Source organism: Hyperolius riggenbachi, chromosome 3, assembly GCF_040937935.1.
Source record: "Hyperolius riggenbachi isolate aHypRig1 chromosome 3, aHypRig1.pri, whole genome shotgun sequence".
Taxonomy (NCBI): domain Eukaryota; kingdom Metazoa; phylum Chordata; class Amphibia; order Anura; family Hyperoliidae; genus Hyperolius; species Hyperolius riggenbachi.
This window is the reverse complement of record NC_090648.1, coordinates 343,935,127-343,957,189: the sequence shown is the minus strand read 5'-3', so window position 1 is coordinate 343,957,189 and position 22,063 is coordinate 343,935,127. Positions and strand designations below refer to the sequence as shown.

Below are 22,063 nucleotides of genomic sequence, written 5' to 3'. Positions count from 1 at the left end.
CCAGGGGGACCAAGCAACAGTAAGGAAAGGACAGAGGCATGTGATGATATCACTAACATGCCTCTATGTCTAAATCATCACAGAGATTCTGCCTCGAGTACACTTTAAGGTATACTTATATATAATTTCTATTTATCAGTGTGATGTTGCTATAAGACTATATCACCTTATTAACATTCCAATTTGCTCTCAACACACAAGTTCCACTAGTATCTCATGGGTTAGTCATGATCGCTGGAAGTTTGCAGGTTGACAGGCTAGATGGGTTAACCTGTCCGGTAAGATTACAGACAAGAAGGGTAAGCCTTGCCCATTAAAAAAAACAAATAAAATAAATATCCTGCGGCTAGTCAGAAATGGCTGCACTGTTACAAAGTAGTGGCAAGTAATTAAATGAGTCATGTATGTTAATTCCTGCTGATCAAGTAACAGAAATGTGAAGGGAATAATCAGACAATCAGTTAGCAGACAGCTAATAAATGTATACATGTTCTGGGTAAGGCCCGGTTTTCACTCTGACGCTTTGCAGCAAAGCGTTGTGGCAACATTAATCCTATGGGATTACCCACATTGCGGCGATTGTGGCGCACCGGTGATTACCACCAATCGCAACCGGGCTGCATGCAAATCTGGTTATTGCATTGTGTTTCTTATTCACTGAAAAGGGAATTGAAAAACGCAATTACCGCTGATCATTATGTAAAATTGTGATCGCAATCTCTAGGAGTTTTGCGTTGCCGAGTGTGAACAGGGCCTAAGTGTTTGACACCTTGGGATTCTGGTTAGCATCTGCACATGTCTATTTCTTAGTAAGCCTTATAAACATTATGGGGAGAAAAAAAAAATGAACGTCTCATCTTCCAGGTGTAATTTGAAAATCCCAATCCCAAAGGAAGGCTTAAAGAGGAACTCCAGTGAAAATGTTGTAATAAAAAAGTGCTTCATTCCCACATATCTATTAAATTTGACCTTATTAGGACCCCCTCTCCAAAACTCTCCTTTATGAGTAATACTAGATTTACCACAGCCCTTTCTAATCCTGGGGATTTTAGTTGGTGGGAAGCTTGAGGGTTAGTAATAGCACATAGGTTTTGGTTGGGAGGCAGATTCATTTCATTTTAGCAACTTCATTTTGATAGAGACGCTCCTTGGGAAGAAGCGTTTCATTATATTCAGATTTGTCATTTCCTATTGTCTCAGTTTCCTACTTATTCTCCCTCTGATCCTCCTATTTTTGAAAACCTCTATATTACAGGTAAGAGACAGCCAGGCATCATCTTGGCCCTTTTTCGGCTCTTACTGCATATATAATCTGATGATATTACTCCTTATATGAGACCATGGGAAAGTGATCTTCAGATCCAAATTAGTCATTCTCAATGGTCCTCTTGTTGGTCCAATGTAGCCTCTGTCACCAGTTCTAATATTTTAAAAGATACTGTGGTAAAATTAATGTTAAGGTGGTATTATACCCTGACCCGCATCCACAAAAAAATTTCCATCTAGCTCCCCTGATTGTTTTCGTAGATGCGGTAGCTTAGGCACCCTTTTTCATATTTTTTGGTCTTGTCCTGTGGCTGTAAAGTTTTGGGAAGACTGGCGGCAGGTATTTTTTGAGATTTGCGGCCTTCATGTTACTATATCTCCTTTACAGGGTTTACTTTACTGTCATAATCCTGTAGTTCCCAAAACATTTTTCAGATTTTATCAACATATGCTACTGGCTGTTCATTGGCCTACTGCTCTTAAATGGTCCCCTTCCCTGGATTTGCAATTGGTAAAGGATAGATTAGATACAATTATATTAACTGACAGGTTACATTTTTGGAGTATTGAACATTTGGATAAATTTAATAATATCTGGGAAAAATGGGTGGAATATAAGGGTCTTAGCTGATTCTGCCATAGTTCTTTGTAAATATGATTTGCTCTGAAGTCCCTTTCCTTCCTTTTAAAATTCTCACGGTTTGTCTACTTATTATAGTTGACTCGTTGTACTCTGTACTTATTGTTTTTCATCTGCGCTGATTGCATTTTGTACGTTTTCATTGATTTTTCAATAAACACCCTTGAATATTAAAAAAAAAGTGCTTCATTTTTACAATAATTATGTATACAGCATTTAGTCAGTGATTGCCCATTGTAAAATCTTTTAAATCCCTGATTTACATTTTGACATTTATCCCATGGTGACATTTTTACTGTTGGCAGGTGATGTAGCTGCTGCATGCTTTTTTGGCAGTTGGAAACAGCTGTAAACAGCTATTTCCCACAATGCAACAAGGTTCACATACAGGAAACTGCCAGGAGTACCACGGTCCTCAGAGTTTCTTGTGGGAGGGGTTTTACCACAATATCACTCATACAGTGCCCCCTGATGGTCTGTTTGTGAAAAGGAATAGATTTTTCATGGAAAAGGGTGTATCAGCTACTGATTGGGATAAAGTTCAATTATTGGTCGGAGTTTCTCTTTAAGGGGCGATAAATGAACAATCCACGATGGTGCTCTATCATTTTGAACAACCAACATGACGGATCACTATGGTGTGTACAGAGCTACGAAATTTTTTTAACTATGTGTCTGCAAAGTCTAAGGCACTTTCCCCTACATCCTGCATCATTTAAGAATCCTGTCGGTTAACAATCATTTGGTATTTCAGTTGCTGTTTTCTGCTGTTATTCACATCTGGTCATGGAACAGTGGTTCAGAAGTTACATGCAATTTTATCTTGCAGTGTGTACGTAGCTTTAGTAAAGGGAAATGAGCATACAAGAAAACATTTCTGTGCAACCTTACCAAGGTCTATGCATACGTTGCATAATATTTATCAGTCTGGATCTCGGGTGTCAAAACCATTGGTAATCCCAAAGTTAGGCAATGCTTTCTCCCCAATCTGATTCAGCAGGGGCCATGAACTAAAGTCATGTAACAACTGCATAGTATTATAAACAAAGATATTTACTTAAACATACGTATGACTTATTAAATGAAAGTATTTATACTTACCTGGGGCTTCCTCCAGCTGCCTTCAGGTCATGGGCTTCCTTGCTGTCTCCCCAGGTTACTTTGATTGTCCATTGCCCCCTCCCCTTTATATTCGGTCAGTTGCACGCGTGGGCAGCCTGGAGGTGCACGCTCCTGTGGCCAGGAGCATTTTCGCCTGCATAGTACTGTGCAGATGCAGAACGCTCATGTCGACGGGAGTGAGCAGAGGTCGGGCATACACAACAGAGCATGACTGACCAAAAATATAAGGGGACGGCCAGTGGACGATTGGAGTGGCCCAGAGTGATAGTGAGGGAGCCCACAGCCTGAAGGTGGCTGGAGGAAGCCCCAGGTAAGAAATGAATCAATCATTCGTCTCAGGTTTCCTTTAAAAGAACATAAAAGAATGAACAACATTTAACTAACCTCAACATTTGTACTATGTCACCAGTGGGTTGTAACTTCTTGACATCTTCATCTCTGACCGGTGCGCATAATTTCCCCATGATATTAATAACATAACTTCCAAGCTTTGGAATATCCACAGCATTGTGTTCAGCTTGTTGCTTTATGAGGTCTTTATCTAAAACTTCACAAATCTGGGTCCGTAGTCTGTTAGTTCCAGGGGTTAAGAAAGAAAGCAAAATCTGCCACAGAAAAAAAAGATAGACCACATTACAGAATTAGATTTTATGCAAATTAGTGAAAACGCTGCACACAAAACATAGTAACTCAAAGTGACTGTGAAGCAAGCCTAAGACAACAAGGGGGGTTCTCCTTGTTAAGGTTTAAAGCCTTCCCAACATTCCATTCATGTGATGGATGCATATGTTGACCAACAGTGATGGCCATCTGCCCTGATTTCTGGCACCTCAGAAAATTGACATAAGCAGTTTTCACTACATGCTAAAGCAGATTTATATTACATGCTGAATTATTACAACCTTGGTTTACTTTAAAAAGGTACAGGAGCAGGATGCTAAAATGGGCAAATGGACTTACCCGGGGTGTCCTTCAGCCACTTCTAGTCAGTGAGGTCCCTTGGTGTAATCTGGGCTCCCTCCGTTCTGCCCCCAGCGGCTCCGTTAGAGCGTAGACTTCAACCAAAAGTTGTGCACAACTGTGTATGCGCCTCCGCGCACCCGCCGCCATAAGAACCTTGCATGTGGAAATGGGCACATGGGGGGGGGGAGCGTACATGCGCAGTTGCCCACGATTTTGGTTGAAGTCAACGATCTAACGGAGCTGCCAGGGGCAGAATGGAGGGAGCCTGGATTACGCCAAGGGACCTCAGACTACGAAGAGTTGTAGGAAGCCCTAGGTAGTTAATTTGCACATTTTAGCATCCTGCTCAGGGTCCCTTTAAACCCCTCCCATGAATACATGCTATACCTAGAGCCATGATCCTGTCACACAGCTGGAAAAGGGAGTACTGAAAAGGTTGTAAAAGAAGGTAGTTGTGAAGAATGTTCATCATATACAGGTGGTTCTGTAAGGCTGGGTTCCCATCTGCAGCTGAACCATGAGCGGCCAGCAGGAACGGCCAGTGTAGTGTCCACTCCAAATGGTCTGTTGTGGAGCATGCGTTTTAACCATAGGCTATACGGGAAATGTATCCACCTGTCTGGGATTATCACAGAAGGCACAGAAGTCCAGTCCGCTCACTGCAACGGATCCAACCGATCCGTTGCAGATTGACAAGTGTGAACCCATCCCAAGTCACAGACAGTCTATATTTACCTCTCTTATCTCATCAAAAAGCCTGATTGCATGTTCATATTGAGGAGGATCTTCTTTGAGCTCAGATTCCAAACAATCCCAGAATGCTTTGTGAACTATCTCCTTTACCTTTCCTTCCAAACTGTTGGATTTAAGAATGATACAGTGAAAATAGAATACATGGGTTGTTGGCATATATGATGATTTATGTACTAACATTGAAACATACTTTCCATTCAAAGGTGAATTATTTTGCAAAGCAATGTAAATCAACTAATAAACTATTATTTTATCAGTAGAATGAACGGATGTGCTGTCAAACGTCAACTGTGCATGTGCAAACGACCAATAAATGGATTGTGTCCAAGATCAAAACCTGCAAAAAAGGTCCTTGGAACAAAAAGGTTATGAAAAGATCAACTGTACATGTGTGTATATTGATTTGGCATTCCTGATCAATTAATCATTGACTGGGAAATAAACTGGAGTGCTAGCTGAAAAGATTGGCCACAAATCCTCACCTGTGTACTGTGCCTAGCAGAGTAACTTCTCTCCATCTAATGCACTTTTCAATCAGCTTCCAGCTTTAAACGCTTAAAGTGGATCCGAGATAAACTTTTACTCATTGCATAATTGTGTTCCTTTCATACAGTTTATAGGGCATTCTTCAAGCCAAATACTTTTTTTTTGTTTGTTTTAATACTCTAATTCCCTATAAACTAAATAAGCCTCGCCCACAGCTTTTCAGAGTGCCTTGGCATTTTCAGACAGTAGCGAGGGCTTACAGGAGCTCAGTCTGGGCAGGAGGAGGGGGAGGTGTTACTAGCCATTGATTTCAGAGGCAGAGGGGAGGAGGGAGGAGGAGAGGGGACTGAATTTACACACAGGCAAGCTGATAGCATCTCCAGCCCTTAGCCTGTGACAAACAGAACATTGCTGCCCTCATTGTATCACAGGAATAAATAATCATAAACTTTTGCAGATAGATCTGCTGTGTAAACTTTAGATAAGATATATAGACAAGTTACTTGTTATAGTTAGTTTTTCATTAAAACAGTCCTCACTAAACTGACCAATGACATCCACACAGACAATTCATGGTAGTAGGAAGATTTTTTTGCCCCTTCTAGATTTTGTTTTGCTTTTGACACGGTTGACCACGCTTCTGCAAAAACTACACTCTACTAGCATTTAAGTGCCCAGTTATGTTTCTCCTGTCGTTTGTCTGACCAATCTTTCAGGGTTATGTCCGATCTTGTCATATCCTCTCCTTTTTTCTCCCTGTAGTAGTTTCCAAAGTCCCAGTCCTTGGCCAAGTACCCTTATCTCTTTCATCCTGCCCTCTTTTACCCTCCGTAAGCTGTCGATACCCAGATCAATCTGTTTACTTGTGGTCTGTGTCCCCGGTTCTGACAGTCACTTCTGCTAGGCTTATCCAACCCTCCTATGTGTTATACTTGTCTATTACTGCCAGTCCCTACACTGGCTTTCTGTCGACTTAAAAATACAAGTCAACCTACTATGCCAATCTTAAAATATGCTATCCCATGCATAAATACACCCCAAACTGCCCATCATCCTCACCTCATGCATGTCCGTAAAGCCCCATCTACACAATATGATTCTTTGTGTGATTTGATTACGATTCTATTTACGATCCAATTAAATCCGATATGTCCAATTGGGATTTGATTTGATTCAATTTGATTTGCCATTGCAAACAAATTCGGACATGTCGAATTTTATCAGATCGTAAATAGAATCGACTTCTGTATGACAGCAGCCACTATTCTCTGACATTCTCGTCCTCAGCCTATTATGTTTGCTATCTCTTTCACGAGTTTAAACACTAATTACTTGACAGTTGACATTTAAAGAGAAACTCTGACCAAGAATTAAACTTTATCCCAATCAGTAGCTGATACCCCCTTTTACATGAGAAATATATCTATTCCTTTTCACAAACAGACCATCAGGGGGCTTGCATGGCTGATATTGTGGCAAAACCCCTCCCACAAAGAAATTCTGAGTACGTACTCTTGGCAGTTTCCTGTCTGTGAACCCTGTTGCATTGTGGGAAATAGCTGTTTACAGCTGTTTTACAACTGGCAAAACAGCAAGCAGTAGCTACATCACTTGCCAGCAGTAAAAATGTCACCATGTGATAAATGTCAGAATATAAATCAGGGATTTAAAATATTTTACAATGAGCAAACACTGACTAAATCATTTATACATAATTATTGTAAAAATTAAGCACTTTTTGTTTTACATTATTTTCAATGGAGTTCCTCTTTAATGTGACTTTAACGGTTTGTCTTAAAATAGTAATACAAATTTCTTACAATACTGTGCAGAGTAACATTGAAGTCAATGGCATAGCAATGGCGCTACCATCTCAAGGAGATAATTTACTCCATACCTGTTTTTAGGAGGATCAATGTTGTCCATGTGAAAGTTCTTATTTGCAACAATTTCATGGGCCAGTAACAAGTTTGACAGGTTTCTGGTTGTTGACATTATGTCATCCAGAGTAGTTGCCTTTGGTGGACTTGCTAAAAGAAGAAGCAAAACAAAAATAAAAACAATTTGTACATAAGTTTTCAGAAACAAGAAATATATGATTGTAGCCATCAAAAAAAGTCTGAGTACTGAATGTGATACGCTTCAATTTTAAATTAACAAACATTGCTAATATTGCTAACAGGATTAACTTCGGGAGTCACTCACAAATAGCTTTACTTCACACTATCATGTTTTAAACTAGCTGCACTGACATTTTTTTGTATTTGAACAAGGGCAGTTCTGAAATAATTTACATTAAAATGTTTTAGAATTCTTTTATAAGGGTTCCATGCCACTCTGTACTGGGGGACAGAGGGAAGAGTACAGGTTCAGTTTTTCCAAGTCACTATTTTCTATGTACAGCAAAACCCCCATTATCCAAAACTCAAGCATCCAGAAGTCTCAACTAAGTGGCATGTCTGAGGGAGAGAACGGAGGCGGAACTTTAGAGGTTTTCAGAGAAAAAAATAACCTACAGATCGTTCAGGATCCATCTGCTACACATCTTGCAGCTCCAAGCGACTTCACAGTGTCCATGCACGGCTCCCGCCAGGTCACATGACCAGATGTGGGTCAGGTGACACACGGGGAGCCGTACATGGCGGACACTGGAAAGCCACTGGGAGATGCAGGATGTGTAGCAGATGGAGCCTGGACAATAGGTAAGTAATTTCTGCTGCTCCAGGGGAAGAGGAGGGGGGAGGTTTAGTGTTATTTTAGCACAGGTTCAAGCAACTGGCAACCACAGTTATTCTGCATCAGGCAATCCCAGCCTGAGCTGGATGCTGGAGGTCTTGCTGTATGTATGCTGTAGATGGCACTGTATGGAGCTAATGTTTTTTGATAGCTATGGTGTTGGGGTGTTATTTCAGGGTTGAATTCAAATGGTTGTATGTACAGTATACTGTTGTATGTGATCTTTTGGTTTGTTAAGGCAGAGAACACATTTACTGGAATCGTGCGAGTTTTGCCATCTGTGTCTACAGCTGTACTGGCCATTGAAGCCAATGGCCTCGCTTGGGAAATGCACATCTTTAGCGTTCATTCATGTATTTTTAAATTGCATAGCTTTCTGCTTTTTCCCACACGTTCGTAATTACAATGTATTCCGCCACATCTGGAAAATCGCAGAATGAATGTGCAAAATTGCATTCGGAAAACGCGATCACAAATGCGGATGCACTGCGACGGAAACCCCGAATCGTGGGGAGATGCCCCTGCAAGTGTGTTCCCTGTCTCAGTCTCCTGTCTGTGGAATGACTGAGTAACTTTGGTATTCTGTGCAGGGCCGCCATCAGAAATTTTGGGGCCCCTCACACATTATCAGACCTGCCCCCCCCCCCCCCCTCCCTGGGCCCACCCACTGGTTGCTGTGCCTACCCACTAGCCACCCCAACCTCGTGTCCGTGAGCAAAGTGCATGATGCGGCAAAAAGTGGGCATGACCATGGCATGTTGTGGGTGGAGTCAAATACTAGCAAAATACAGGTAGTCCCCGGTTAACAAATGAGATAGGGACTTGTAGGTTAGTTCTTATCCTTTATCCGTTCTCTTTTTTTTCCCCTCTTTTCTTCCTGTGCCTCTTTTATCCCCCTGTGTTACCTCTTGTCCCCTTCTGTCTCAGCCCGTCCCCCTGCCCTAGCCAGGTATAAGTGCCCCCAGTATAGTAATCCAGGCATAGGTGCTCCCAGTATAGGTAGCCAGGTATACATTCCCCCAGTATAAGTAGCCAGGTATAGGTGGTGCCCCAGTATAGGTAGCCTGTAGCCAGATATAGGTGATGCCCCAGTATAGAAAGTCCGCTGTGGCGGGCTCACTAATCTGCTCCCCACGTTTAAGAGCTGATGTCACTCTTCTCTCAGTGCTGGAACGTGGTGTGCTGGTTAGTGAGCCACAGGCCCGTAGACAGCACATGCGGTCCTTCCAGTGCATTGGGGGGACCCAGGGCCCCCAGAAGACCTGGGCCCCTCACTGGAGTGTCAGTTGCCCCCCCCCCCCCCCCCCCCTGATGGCTGCCCTGATTCTGTGAACAAAAAATAACAGTGATGAAGATCTTTCTGCTGCTGCGTGACCATTCGGCTCTCTCAGCAGATTACAGCTGGGTACCCAAGGGAAAAGAAAAAAAGAGGCTCAGTACTAAGAACTAAAAGATCCCACATGAACTTTTCACTGTTCAGTACAAGTTATGCTGCTGTTGATCAGGATAATGAGGAAGAGAGACAGGGCACACAGGTTGGCAGAGTGTCAAGTACTGACCTAAACTCTGGCTGCACTTACATTGGAAGGAAAGTATGCTGATATTCCGTGTTTTTCCTCCTCCATATTAATCAAGAGTGTATTTTTACAATAATGGGACAGCCCTGTTCAGTATAAGGATCTGACGGCTGTACATTGACTTGCTATAGTGTAAGGTTTCCAGTTATTCAGTTTCCAAAGACACTGTCTGGACATGCCCTGGAGTTTAGGAATCAGTTACTGTGACCACAGTGGATAAACTAGGAGTAGCGATGCAATGACAGCATCCAGTAGGGACATGCACATTCCTGTGAAATGGATACACAGGATGCTTACATACCTGCGATTATCCAGCTTACATAATGTTATGATTTGTTATTTACAAACAAAGACATCCTCACATGTGAGAGACTTACACATAGGGGAAGCATGTTTGCTTGAAGAGTCGCTGGTGAAGCTGTCCCTTGGTGACTCACAGTCACTGGATGAACAAGCCATGCTTTCTGACAGCCGAGATGTATCTGAATCACTCAGATGGTCCTCATTTCCAAAGCCCTTTTCTTCGCTGAACGGCATTTTAGTTGCTGTAAACACAGAAGCATGACACAGCTTTAAAGGGAGCCTGAAGCGAGAGGAATATGAAGGCTGCCATCTTCATTCCCTTATAAGCAATGCCAGTTGTCCCCCCCCCAACCCCCCCCCCCCCCCCCCCCCCCCCGTGTCATCCTTAGCTTTTGGCTTTAGTTTTGTTTGAGTTACACACCACCTGCAGCAAGCATGCAGCCAGTAGAGACAGACTAGTGTCAAAGCAGCTGAAGTGCATCCTGGGCCAGTGACTTTGTAAGTATTATAGGCAAAGGATCAGCACAGATCTGGAATTGTTTATTAGAGAATAAATATGGCAGACTTCATAGTATTCTGCCTTTAAGTTCTCTTTAAGGGGAATGTTCTAATATAGGTGATTTAAAGCATACCTAAAGTGAAAAATGAGGGGGGGGGGGGGAATTAAGTAGTAAGAAGTAGTAGGAAGCATTTGGATAGTGTGTGTGTGTGGGGGGGGGGGGGGGATTGAGTAGTAAGAAGCCTTTGGATAGTTCAAAGGTTTTCCCCGACCTTCCTGCTAGCCACTGCTTGAGCCATTGGTCTCATTTGAAGCCTACTAGACAAGAGCTTCTGAAATTGGTTTCTTGTGGCAGTGCTCCAGTGCTCCTGGCTGTGTACTTGCTGTGCATGCAGTGCAAGAATATGCAAGTACAATTTTACTCCCCTCTCATCACAAGCTTGCTTTAAACACATACTGTATGTTGTAACACTAAACCCAGACATAGTGAGGCTGATTTCTCAAGATAGATGCATTGAAAACTAAAGCATAAAGCTATGTAACACTTTGGAGATTTGTCTCTTCAAACATTCATTCCCAATTGTTTTGGGCAGGAGTTTATGAGCAAGCACTATAAGAACATGGTATGCATACCATACACCATACTTTTTCCGCTCGATAGATGGGTGCGATAGATAATTTCTGGCATGTCCGATATTCCTCACAATCATTTTTGGGTCAATTTATCATACAAGTGAATGTAAAAAGATAAGAAAAACAAGCAAAAGATAAGAGAATCGAGCTGAAAAAAAAAAAAAAAAAAAAAGAAGATCGGATGGAAAATCGAGCGGAAAAAAAAACAAATCATGTGTACCCAGCATTAGACTTCTATACTTGGAAAATACTTGAGAAACTGAACACTGCCTGCACAACTGACTGCCGGGGGTAGTGCTATAGACTGGTGGTGAGAGAGTGGCAAGCAGAAGTGAGTTTCCCATGGCTAAGGCAGACAATTGGGTTGATGGTACTGGTTGTGGAGTGGTTCAGATTTGGCTAGAGGTAGTGTGTAGTATTCTACCAGTGAAGGTGGTGAGGGAGGAGTAAATAGTGGAGGTGGTAGGATATGTTGGAGACAGTGAGATGAATTCATTTCAAATTAGTATCATTCCTGTAAGGGGCTGATTTGCTAGAACAGCAGGAGTTTCACAAAAGGTGTCTGGATAAAGAGTGAGCCAAGTAGGGAAAAAGTGATTATGCACTTATGATTCACAGCACTCCTCTTACATTATGCAACTGCGAGCCACTAAAGGCCAGGGCAGCCTGGTTATTGGTAGCATTGTCAGTGGTGGCAGAAATGGATTACTCACAACAGTATTAGGGCTGGTTTACACTCAGAGTGCAGTTCGCAACCGCAAATTTTGTGGCTCGAAATTCCACGATTTGCAGCCATTTGCGATTGTGATTCCCACTCAAGAGACCGAGAATCACACTGCAATCGCTCCCAAAATACTGCATACAGAACATTTGCGATTTATATTGCAAACTCTGCAGTATCCATAGGGATACATCTGTACAGCGCTTTTGCTGATCACCGGCGATCAGCAAACTGCTGAAAAGCACCCCAGAGTGAACCAACCCTTAGCCAGCTGCTGTCTGGCCCACCACTTACTGCCATACACTGCAGCCAGGGCAGCGCTGACACAAAGTGCTCAGAAACTATTGTCTTCATTATCAACTGCCAGTCACTTCCAACCTGCCCATGAAGCATAACCCTTTACTATTATTCAGCTGAGCCTAACAATTAGTAATGTACCGAGTGTGGTGGGAAGGCAACAGCAGCTGATGACAGTTCAGAGATGTCGGCATATGGTTCCCGAACCGTTCGCCGGTGAACACCTCTCCCTGTACTTCTTCCGGGTCGCTATGATAGCGATGATCATAGCGACCCAGAAGTAGTACAGGCACATAGAGATTCGCTTGCTAACAGTTCGGGCCGTGATGATGGAAACTCCTGCATGAGCGGAGCAGTGCTTTTCGGTGCTGCTAGATTTGGGCGCAGCCAGCGCCGCCATAGACTATAATGGGAATCAGTCTATAGCGGCGCTCAGTGAGTAACGTCAGCGCCGTCAGAGGACGGAGCCGAGGTTGCTTAAAAACACAATAATTCGGCCTCCAGCAATCGCTGGAAGCCAAATTATTTCATTCCCCCACTATCCATGGCGGCCTGGAGGGGGAATAGTAATTAAAACGGCCCGGACTTGTGCAGAAGCAGGATCAGCCATACAACAGCTGTATCCTGCGCCCAAGTCTACCGGCGCGGATTTTAAATGTACTCTGCATGAGGTCCTGAGTTCTGTGTAAGCACTGGGCTGACAATTGTGTGCTCACTGTGAGGGAGAGAATGGTGTTGCAGCAAGGGTTGTGGATGTGGAGAGGCAGGAGAGTGTTCCTGTCTATGCATTAGGCTATTACGGAGGAATAAACTACTTAACCTCCTCTATGGATCTGATCCAGGGACTAGTGGTGCAGAGAAAGGGCAAGCTTGTTACTCAAGAACAGCAAAACCCAAGAAGTGAACCGCAACACACTGTAAATTCCAATCTTCTTCTTTATTAAATCTTACACTAGCAGACAATGACATCAATTCACAAAACTTTTCTCCTCTCTTTATTAAATTGAAGTGCGTGAGAATTAATCATCCGGGCCTCAGCTGATCTTAAAGTGTACCAGAGACCACATAATATAAAAGTTGTGTACATACCTGGGGCTTCCTCCAGCCCCATGCATACCAATAGCTCCCATGCTGCCGTCCTCAGACTTCTCCAGCTCCGGTACTGGGTCCCATTACTTCGGCCAGTCGCAGCAAGTCTGCGCAAGAGAAGTACGCTGTCTACGTATCTCTCTGGTGGCTGCTGGAGAGATATGTAGAGAGCGCACTTCACTTGCGCAGACTGGCTGCGACTGACTGAAGTTACGGAACCCGGTACTGGAGCTGGTATGGTATGTATAAAACTTTTATATTATGTGGTCTCTAGTTTCCATTAAAGCGTACCTGAACTGAAATGTGACATGATGAGATAAACATAAGTACATACAGTACAGTATTAGCAAACAATCTGTTTCACGACATAGTTCCCCATCAGGTGCGCTGATGATACGGACCTGGCTGATTGGCTAATAGATTCTGCAGTCAGGATTGGTTCATTGCCCACCATGTATGTATATAAATGGATGAATTGCGATGTAAAATGTTTAGTCTGTATTTGCCTAGCTTGAGAAAGGAGCAGGAGCTCTGAAACGTTGCTTTATTGGCTGTACATGACTTCTTAAAAAATAATACTAGACGGTGCCGGTCATTACTTGCATACAGGTATAATTGGAAAAATACATTACTTTTTATTTCTAAATGATTTCGTTCTTCAAACACTTGACATATTCTGTAATGACTCTAATGCTAAATATCATCAAGCATCCACAGACTACATGCAGAAATAAATAGAAATTAAGTCACCCGTGATGTGTAAGGGATTAGCCTCTTATTTATTATGACAACAGATCTGAAACTCAAACACTTGACAGCAAGTGTTCTGAGATAAATATAGCGTTCCAGGCATCTCATGTCTAACACACTGGAGCTGACTACAGTATAAAGTCTGAATACCTTCAACAACCAATGGCATAGAAATAGGGAATGCAGAGGTTGCGACCGCACAGGGGCCCTCTATCAATGGCGGTATTAGTTTTCTATAGGTCCTGTGCTGATAATAATCACTTCTATAGATGCTTTGAATAGTGGTAATCACTACCAAACTGTTCCCCATCCCCTTCTTGCACCTCTGAGACTGTAGTTGCCATTGGCAGGTTTTGTTAGACACACAGCAATTGTGAAGCTGCAAGTCTAGCAACCTGCTGACACAGGCCTGCTGTTGTATCTGTACAGAATGCTGGTTAAAGCGGACCTAAAGTCAGAACTTCCTCTTTCCTCTAAAAGATAAGCAACAGCATAATAACCTTTAAAGAAACATTTTTTGTTACAGTTGATACAAATCCTGCAATACATTTGAAGTGTGTCCATTTTCTGCTTTCATGGAAGCAGTCATATGTTTACAAATTAGCTACGCTGCTGAGGCAGCCAGAAGACAGCTGAGAGATCAAATTACAGTTGTGATTAGTCACAGGTGAGGGGGGAATTAGACATGCTAAACTCTGTAAATACATACAGGGTGCATTTCTCTATGTTTTCCTTCTGACCTGTGCAAGAGTTCAGGTCCACTTTAAAGGGAACCTAAACTGAGAAGGATATGGATTTATCCTTTTAAAATAATACCAGTTGCCTGGCAGTCTTGCTGATCCTGTGTCTCTAATACTTTTAGCCACAGCCCCTTAACAAGCATGCATAGCAGATGCTCTGACTGGAATCAGACTAGATCAGCTGCATGCTTGTTTCAGGTGTGAGATTCAGCCACTACTGCAGCCACAGAGATCAGCAGGATGCCAAAAATCTAAATCCTTCTCAGTTTAGGTTCCCTTTAAGGGACATACCTGCAGACAACAATAGATCTCATTCCGGTGGTTGGGCAAGAGTGGTGGTAGATGGACAGCTCATAGTATTGCACTGCATTGAGCAGTGCAAAGCTGTAGTTCGATAGATATTCAACAGATTTCATGCTAAAATAGATTGAAAATCTATTTGTATTAATGTGGAAGGATTCAATCTTTTGGCCACATCAGGTGACCATCTATTAATGCACGGGTACCTATATCCACTGTATTTTTAGATCACTTTGGTATAACAAAATTCTTCACTTACCAGAGAGCAATTGCAGGCACATGGCATTTTGTATTGCAGGCACATGGCATTTTGTATTGCAGGCACATGGCATTTTGTATTGCGGGCACATGGCATTTTTAAGTTCACTTACCCTTTAAATTGTTCTTCAATCTTCATTAATGCAGACTGACAAATTGTTTGTTTTTCTAACTCTGTATAAAGTCACAGCAAAGACTGTAGAGCAGGAATCATGCTACATTGGTCATTGACTGTGGCTGTAAGGTGATAGTACGCAGACACCAGCTGGTAGGCAGCCTCAGAGAATACAAGCACCTCTTTCAGACCTTACAAGGCAAACGTTTACATGTAGTATTGGTCTGCCATTTGAAGCCATTGGGATATAAGTTAAAAAATATGTGGACACATTTTCCTGATGTTTTTCTACTTCTACCACTTATCTCCTAAATGAAAAAGTAGATGTAGGATATCTAAGGGAAAAAACAAAACAAAACAAATACTTGTAACTGGGACTAGAATTAAAGGACATTTGAAGTGAGAAGAATATGGAGGCTGGCAGTCCTGCTGATGTATTTGGCTGCAGTAGTGTGTGAGCCACACCAGAAACAAGCACGCAGCTAATCTTGTCAGATCTGACAATAATGTCAGAAATATCTGATCTGCTGCATGCTTGTTTAGGGTCTATGGCTAAAATATTAGAGGCAGAGGATCATCAGGATAGCCAGGCAACTGGCATTGCTTAAAAATACATAAATATGGCAGCCTCCATATCCTTCTCACTTCAGTTGCCCTTTAAACTTTGATGATTTTTGTCTATTTACCGTAGGAAATAGAGTAACTGTTGACGCCGGTTCAAACAAGGTCAACTGCCACACATTTTGATGGACCAGGTAGTACACTCCAAAGGGACAGGTTGAGGACTGCTATAATTGTGTATGGGCCAGTTCAAACTGATCAATTCTATTGCATTTCACTGTGGCCCTTGTATAAAAAACAGACACCATGCATTTTCCAGACAGTGGATTGCACAGCCATTCATTTGAATGGCACACTTTTGATTTGGGATGGCACAATGGACCATGCTACAGACCCTGGAGTTGTACAACGTGGCATAAAGTGAGCACAGCCTTAATGTAGGTAGAACTATAACTTGGCACAGGGGTAATCTAATTGTTCATTTCCTGACAGCTATTTACCTTCCAAACTTGATAAGTCCAGCAGCTCACCGGCTGCCTCAACTTGAACTGAAAGAGTATAGATACTTTCCTCGGTGGAGGGAGACCTCTATATTGTCCAGAGGCTTCCCAATCCATCCACAACTCCAATGATTGTGGGCAGAGCCCCTATGAACAGATCTGTACATAGCTTGCGCAGTAACATGGAGATGCATGTGCAGTACGGCATTGGACAAAAAATGCACAATAAGCATATTATTTTAAAAGAAAATCGTGAGAGTACAGGTGCCTCTGATACTGGTAGCCTACTTGACTGCAAGCCAAAGTGAAGCACCTACGGGTCATCCTTCCCACTCTCCTCTACATAGAACAGGATTGGCTGCTTGGAGACCTAAGCACTTCAGTATTTAGATTAGGAGAAAAAAAAAAATCAGGAATGTTAATTTCACGTGAGATATTTATCCTATGTGTGTACACCATCTTCACTAAAAAGTTCCACAGAAAGAGTTGACAAAAGCTAAGAACAGGGTTAGGGCCGGTTTCCACTAGCACCAACCGTGTGTCTCTGAGATGGACGCCAACATTAGTGCACCCAGATTACGTATCCGAATCCCTGTAGCCGGCTATGGGCATTCAGACACGGACAGAATTCCAAGCAGTGCTTCAGAATTTTTTCACGCATACAAATTTAGAAGCAGCCTATTGATTTTGATCAGCTAAGATTCCGGATTCCGCATTCATGTGCGTAAAATGGGGGCATAAACAGTCCTAGTGGTAATGGGCCCTTAAAAGCTCAGGAAGACCTGCAGTAAGGAGTTTGGAGGTGTGTTATCAAAGGCCCTGACTGATGATTGTATTGATTAACACAGGAGCAAATTTAATTGCAACAATAGTGTTGTCTAAAAGCTCATACACACTTCCAACAAGGTGCACCACCAACACCTTGACAAACCATTTACACAACTTATATTTTCCATGCACCAGCCAACTGAATGAACAACTCATTAACATACCATACTGCATGTGCAAGTGAAACAATGCACTGCATGACATGGCCACATTCAGAACAAGTGGTTGTTTAAACGACGTTTTACACATGTGGCCAACTGCATGATATCACCCAGAGTTGATCCACTGGATGAACTGACCAAACCGCCTGTTATCAGTAGCTTATCTACTCATTTGCCATGTGTACACACGCCTAATTGTAGTCCAACAGACAAAAATCAGATGACAATCAGACGATTTGGTTGAGTGTGTGTATGGGCTTTATGGCAACCAATCAGGTTTTCATTTCCAAATGCTGTACTACATGAAAAGCATGACAAAAGTCATGATGGAATAAAAATGGACTGAATTTTTTTTTCTCTATTCAACCAGTCTGATGTAATTACTAACATGATGTCAGAATAGAGGATTATTTTGCCTTCATAACTGTAGCAGCTGTGAAAGGAGGAGTATGGTAGACCTAGTTAAAAAGTGTATGGACAGTTTCCAAGATGTTTCTACATCTGCTTTTAATCTGAGCTGGAAAATAAAATAAAAAAACAAAACATTTAGCTCAATAACTCTATATTCTGTTTTAATATTTGGTGCAAAATGTACCCCACAAGTGAGAGAAAACTCAGCCAGGACAATCATTTTGTTTCCTGGCGGCCGAGAATCCAGCATGTAAAAGCCTCACAGAACTGTTTAATGATCTGCAATATCGGATCACGAAGTCTTCTTTTGTACCTCCACACATAAGGATGCCACTGGTGGAGGCGCCCTAAATGGTATAGAACTAGTAGTTATTATGTCAATGAGAAGTGTAACATCTTACCTTCTCAGAAGAACAAAACCTTAAGTAATTTAAAAAGATGTTTATTCATGCATGTTAGACAATGCGTTTCACGGGTCTTAGCCCGCTTCTTCAGGTCAATAACAAGTGTTAAATCATTTCCCTTTATCCAATGATGCTGAACCATTGGGATCAAGGTCTCTCTCATCCCACAGATACTTGGAGGTTACGGGTAACCATTAAGGATCGACTTTTCTCTATTGTGCACTACCTGTCACCCCTCCTTCCCTCTCTACTGCACAGTACAAGCTGCTCGGCTGTAACCAAACAAGGTTACTATACAGCGCTTTTGCCCTAAAATGTCTCTCTAACATTTTATTGTTTAGCTTGATATTTTTTAAGCATATGTATGGGGCTTTATAGGAATTCTGAAAATGTCTCTATGAATGTTCTTGTCCCGCTCCTAAGGGCCCATTTCCACTAATACCTAATTCGGCACGTATCTGCAGCGTTTCCCGCAGGCGAGTGGGGAAACGCTGTCTAGCTTTTCAACTGCCTTGCCGTCCAGATTGCTGTGCAAATCTAAACGGCATGCTGCCGATTTCTGCAACACACAGACAAATCCATGGCACGGCTTAGCGATTCGGGCTGTGTTGTTTGCAGCATAACGGGAGCCACAGCCAAATGGGAAATGTCTGTGGCTTCCAGTGGAAATAAGCCCTAGGGGCACGGTTTCACTACATACAGATTTGCAGTGTTTCCCCCGCTTGCGAGCTGCATGGGAAAAAAAGCTGCCTATCTTTGTAGTTGCTGCTGTCCAGATCAAACTTCAGTGCAAATCTGGAAGGCATTCCACAGATTTCTGGAGCATGCAGACAAATCACTTGCCGTGCATGACATGGCTTAGGGTGCATACACACATCAGACCATACTCTTTGGAAAATGAAAGATCACAGACCAATTTCACCCCCTTCCATGTAGTATGAGAGCCATACATACACAGTCCATTCTATTGAGCTGAACTCCCCATCAGATAGAAATCTTTGCAAGATGCTGCACACAAATATACTGTACACATTCAAATAATCAGTATCTGCAAAAGATCTGTTCCTGAAAAAGATCTGTTCCTCCAAAAATGCATTCATAGTCTATAATATCTTCAGATCCTCATACACACCTTGTTTAACAGACATTCATCTGCAGATCTGAAGATCCATCCTGGTGGATCTGATCTGCAGATGAATGTCTGTTAAACAAGGTGTATATGAGGATCTGCAGATATCATAGACTATGAATGCATTTTGCAGGAACAGATCTTTTGCAGATACTGATCTTTTGAATGTGTACAGCATCTTTGTGTGCAGCATCTTGCAAAGAATTCTATCTGATGGGAAGTTCAGCTCCATATAAAAGACTGTGTAGAGTATGGCTCTCATACCACATGGAATGGGGTAAAATTGGTCTGTGAGCTTTCATTTTCCAAAGACTATGGTCTGATGTGTGTATGGTGCAGTAATTAGGGCTGCAGCTATGCAGCAGGATTGGAGCCGTGGCCGAATCAGAAACAGCTGTGACTCCCAGTGGAAATAAGCCCTAAGGGCTCTTTTCCACCATGAAATGCGATTGCGTTTCAATCTCCACCATGCGATTGCGATTGAGCTACTATACTCAGTATAGTAGAGCTCAATCGTATCCAAAACGCAGCAGGACGACGATTGCTCTTGGACCAAAAATCGCATCACAATAGGATCGCACTAATAGAAATTGCTGCTGCCATTTCCATTAGTTTAATGTACCTCATGCTGGGGATACACGGTAAGTTTCTGTATCGTGTATCGACCAGCTGATAATATTCAGCTGACCCGATCAAGCCGCTCGACCCTCGCCTGCTCGATCCCCGCCAGCGGACAATGGCAGGGAATCGAGCGCTGATAAGGAAGCGCCGGCGGGGACAAGCGGTAATCGATCCGCGCGGACGAGCGAGGACGCGGCTGGGGTCGATCCGGCGACTAATTGAGCCGCCGGTCGACCCGTCTATTCCCAGCATCATGTTTTGAGATCAGAATCAAATTGCAAGGTAGTGGAAAAAGGCCCTAAATGTGTACTCTTTTTTGTAGTTTCTGCAATCTCAATTGGCTTATCATAGGCACAGCATATAAGAGTACAGAGAAAAGAAAGCAATCAGAGGAGAAGTCAGCAGTCTATTTGCCTGACCTTGAAGCTAAGCACACACTGGTCGATTACAGTCTGATATGCCAAGCTAATCAATCGGATAGCAATTGATTTCAACAACATACTGCACTCTCAAGCATCGTACACATTTGGCATTTCTGCTGCCTGGCAAGGATTAGCACTTGATCCCTTGTGCCACAGTGTAGTGCCAACACTATACAGATGCATTACTAGCCTCCAGGCTAGTGACCTTTAATCTTCTATGGAGGGAGCAGAGGAGTAACAAGCAGGGCATTATGGGAGCAATTTACCACAGGTGGGGGAGAACAATGCAATTGTTGATTGCTCTGTGCCAAGGATCTCTAAAAATCAGCATCCTGGATCACAAAGCAGATGTACATACGCTGGATTCTCTCAAAAACGTAGCCGCGGCCAAATTCAATCCAGCATGTGTACGTAGCTTCAGTCTCAACAGATCTCAGCAGAAATATAGCAGATGTCAGGCAGCCGTTCTACATACGCTGGATTCTCTCAAGAAGTCAGCCACGGCCAAATTCAATCTAGTGTGTGTAATACAAAAACTAAAAAAAAAACGAATTATTTACCAAGTTTAACCTCAAAGAGTAAAACATAGACAAGATGTCAGACTGAAGGAAAGAGGGCACTCCTACAGTAATCTACATTTAAAGCTATAATAACAATTTATAATACTAATAGGTTTTTTTTATTTTTCAGCCTCGTCACATGAAAGGAAATACTGTCATATATCAGTATGTGGTGTGTCTGCACCAATTTCTTATCGATTAGATCAGACCAACTGAATCGGACGTATCTCAATGGAAGAAATCAGTGAGTGTATGGCCTGCTTAATAGGTTGTGAGTGACAGACAACAGCTCCACTTTGTACAAATGCCACCAAAATAACAATAGAATAAATAGTTGACAGAATTTGACAAATAGTATGATCCACAGCACTGATTTTAACAGCATAACTTATTTACCTTTGAAGTGAGCGGATGGTTAAAAAAAAAAAAGTAGAGTGCTGCCTAGGCAAGATGTCAGTTGTGGTTCAGGCTACTTGCTCCAGATGTGCGTTGCTCAGATGTAATAGGTGAACCAGACTTGTGCCACCCCAGGAAAGGTCACCTAGCAGTTTAGCATAAGTAACTGATGTCCCAGGCTTAGCTGATAGTTGATGAGTAGTGTCGTTTGATCTCCTGTCTGTTCAGCTCAGTGTACACAGCAGTCGCTGCAGCCTGGCTATCAGGTCTTTCTGTATTGTTTTTGTTCTGCTACAGCTGATCTCTGGGGGAGGGGTGGACCGTACTAAGAGCAGCACATGGACGGCATAAAGGGCATAAACGCGTCCTGGCTGCTTCTATCACACGTGGAGGGCACAGCACGGTCACCTGTTACAAGCGTACGCACATCATGCCTCCATTTGCTATTCATTATAGTTACTGTGTAAACTACAATAGAAAAGCATACAATAGACACAATGGTACGATCCAAACTAGAGCGTCACGTATTTACGGAAGTGATCCTCTAGTAGAAGCGTCTCCTCCCCCTCTTAGCTCTGTTGCTGGGAGGAAGTCTGTTTTGGTATGTCACATAGCCGCGCCCCTTTTCAGCATTAACCCTATACTCCTCCCAGCGAGGTTCGCATCTACAGGATTAAACCATCTGAAATACGGAAAGGAGAGGGTTAATGGAGTACCGGGGCTGAGACTAATGTACCATGGTAGTACAATGATAGTAGCAGGTAAAGGGAAAGGTCATAGCCTGTGGCTGAGCTGCTGCAGCGCCCAAACTACCGCCAGTAG

At 42.7% G+C, this 22,063-nt stretch overlaps 1 protein-coding gene across 3 annotated transcripts in view; it reads right to left on the bottom strand.

Moving 5' to 3' along the window:
* TCP11L2 (t-complex 11 like 2) overlaps positions 1–22,063 on the bottom strand; it is a 64,993-nt gene that overhangs the window by 22,092 nt on the left and 20,838 nt on the right. Inside the window, exons 1-5 of one of the 3 annotated variants that reach the window (XM_068276984.1) lie at positions 21,729–21,898; positions 9,921–10,088; positions 7,128–7,260; positions 4,727–4,847; positions 3,413–3,633 (exon numbers count right to left, since the gene is read on the bottom strand). In XM_068276984.1, coding sequence (XP_068133085.1) covers positions 3,413–3,633; positions 4,727–4,847; positions 7,128–7,260; positions 9,921–10,080 — 635 coding nt within the window. In that variant the 5' untranslated portion in view covers positions 10,081–10,088; positions 21,729–21,898. The other 2 variants (XM_068276983.1, XM_068276982.1) reach the window with 2 other exon arrangements.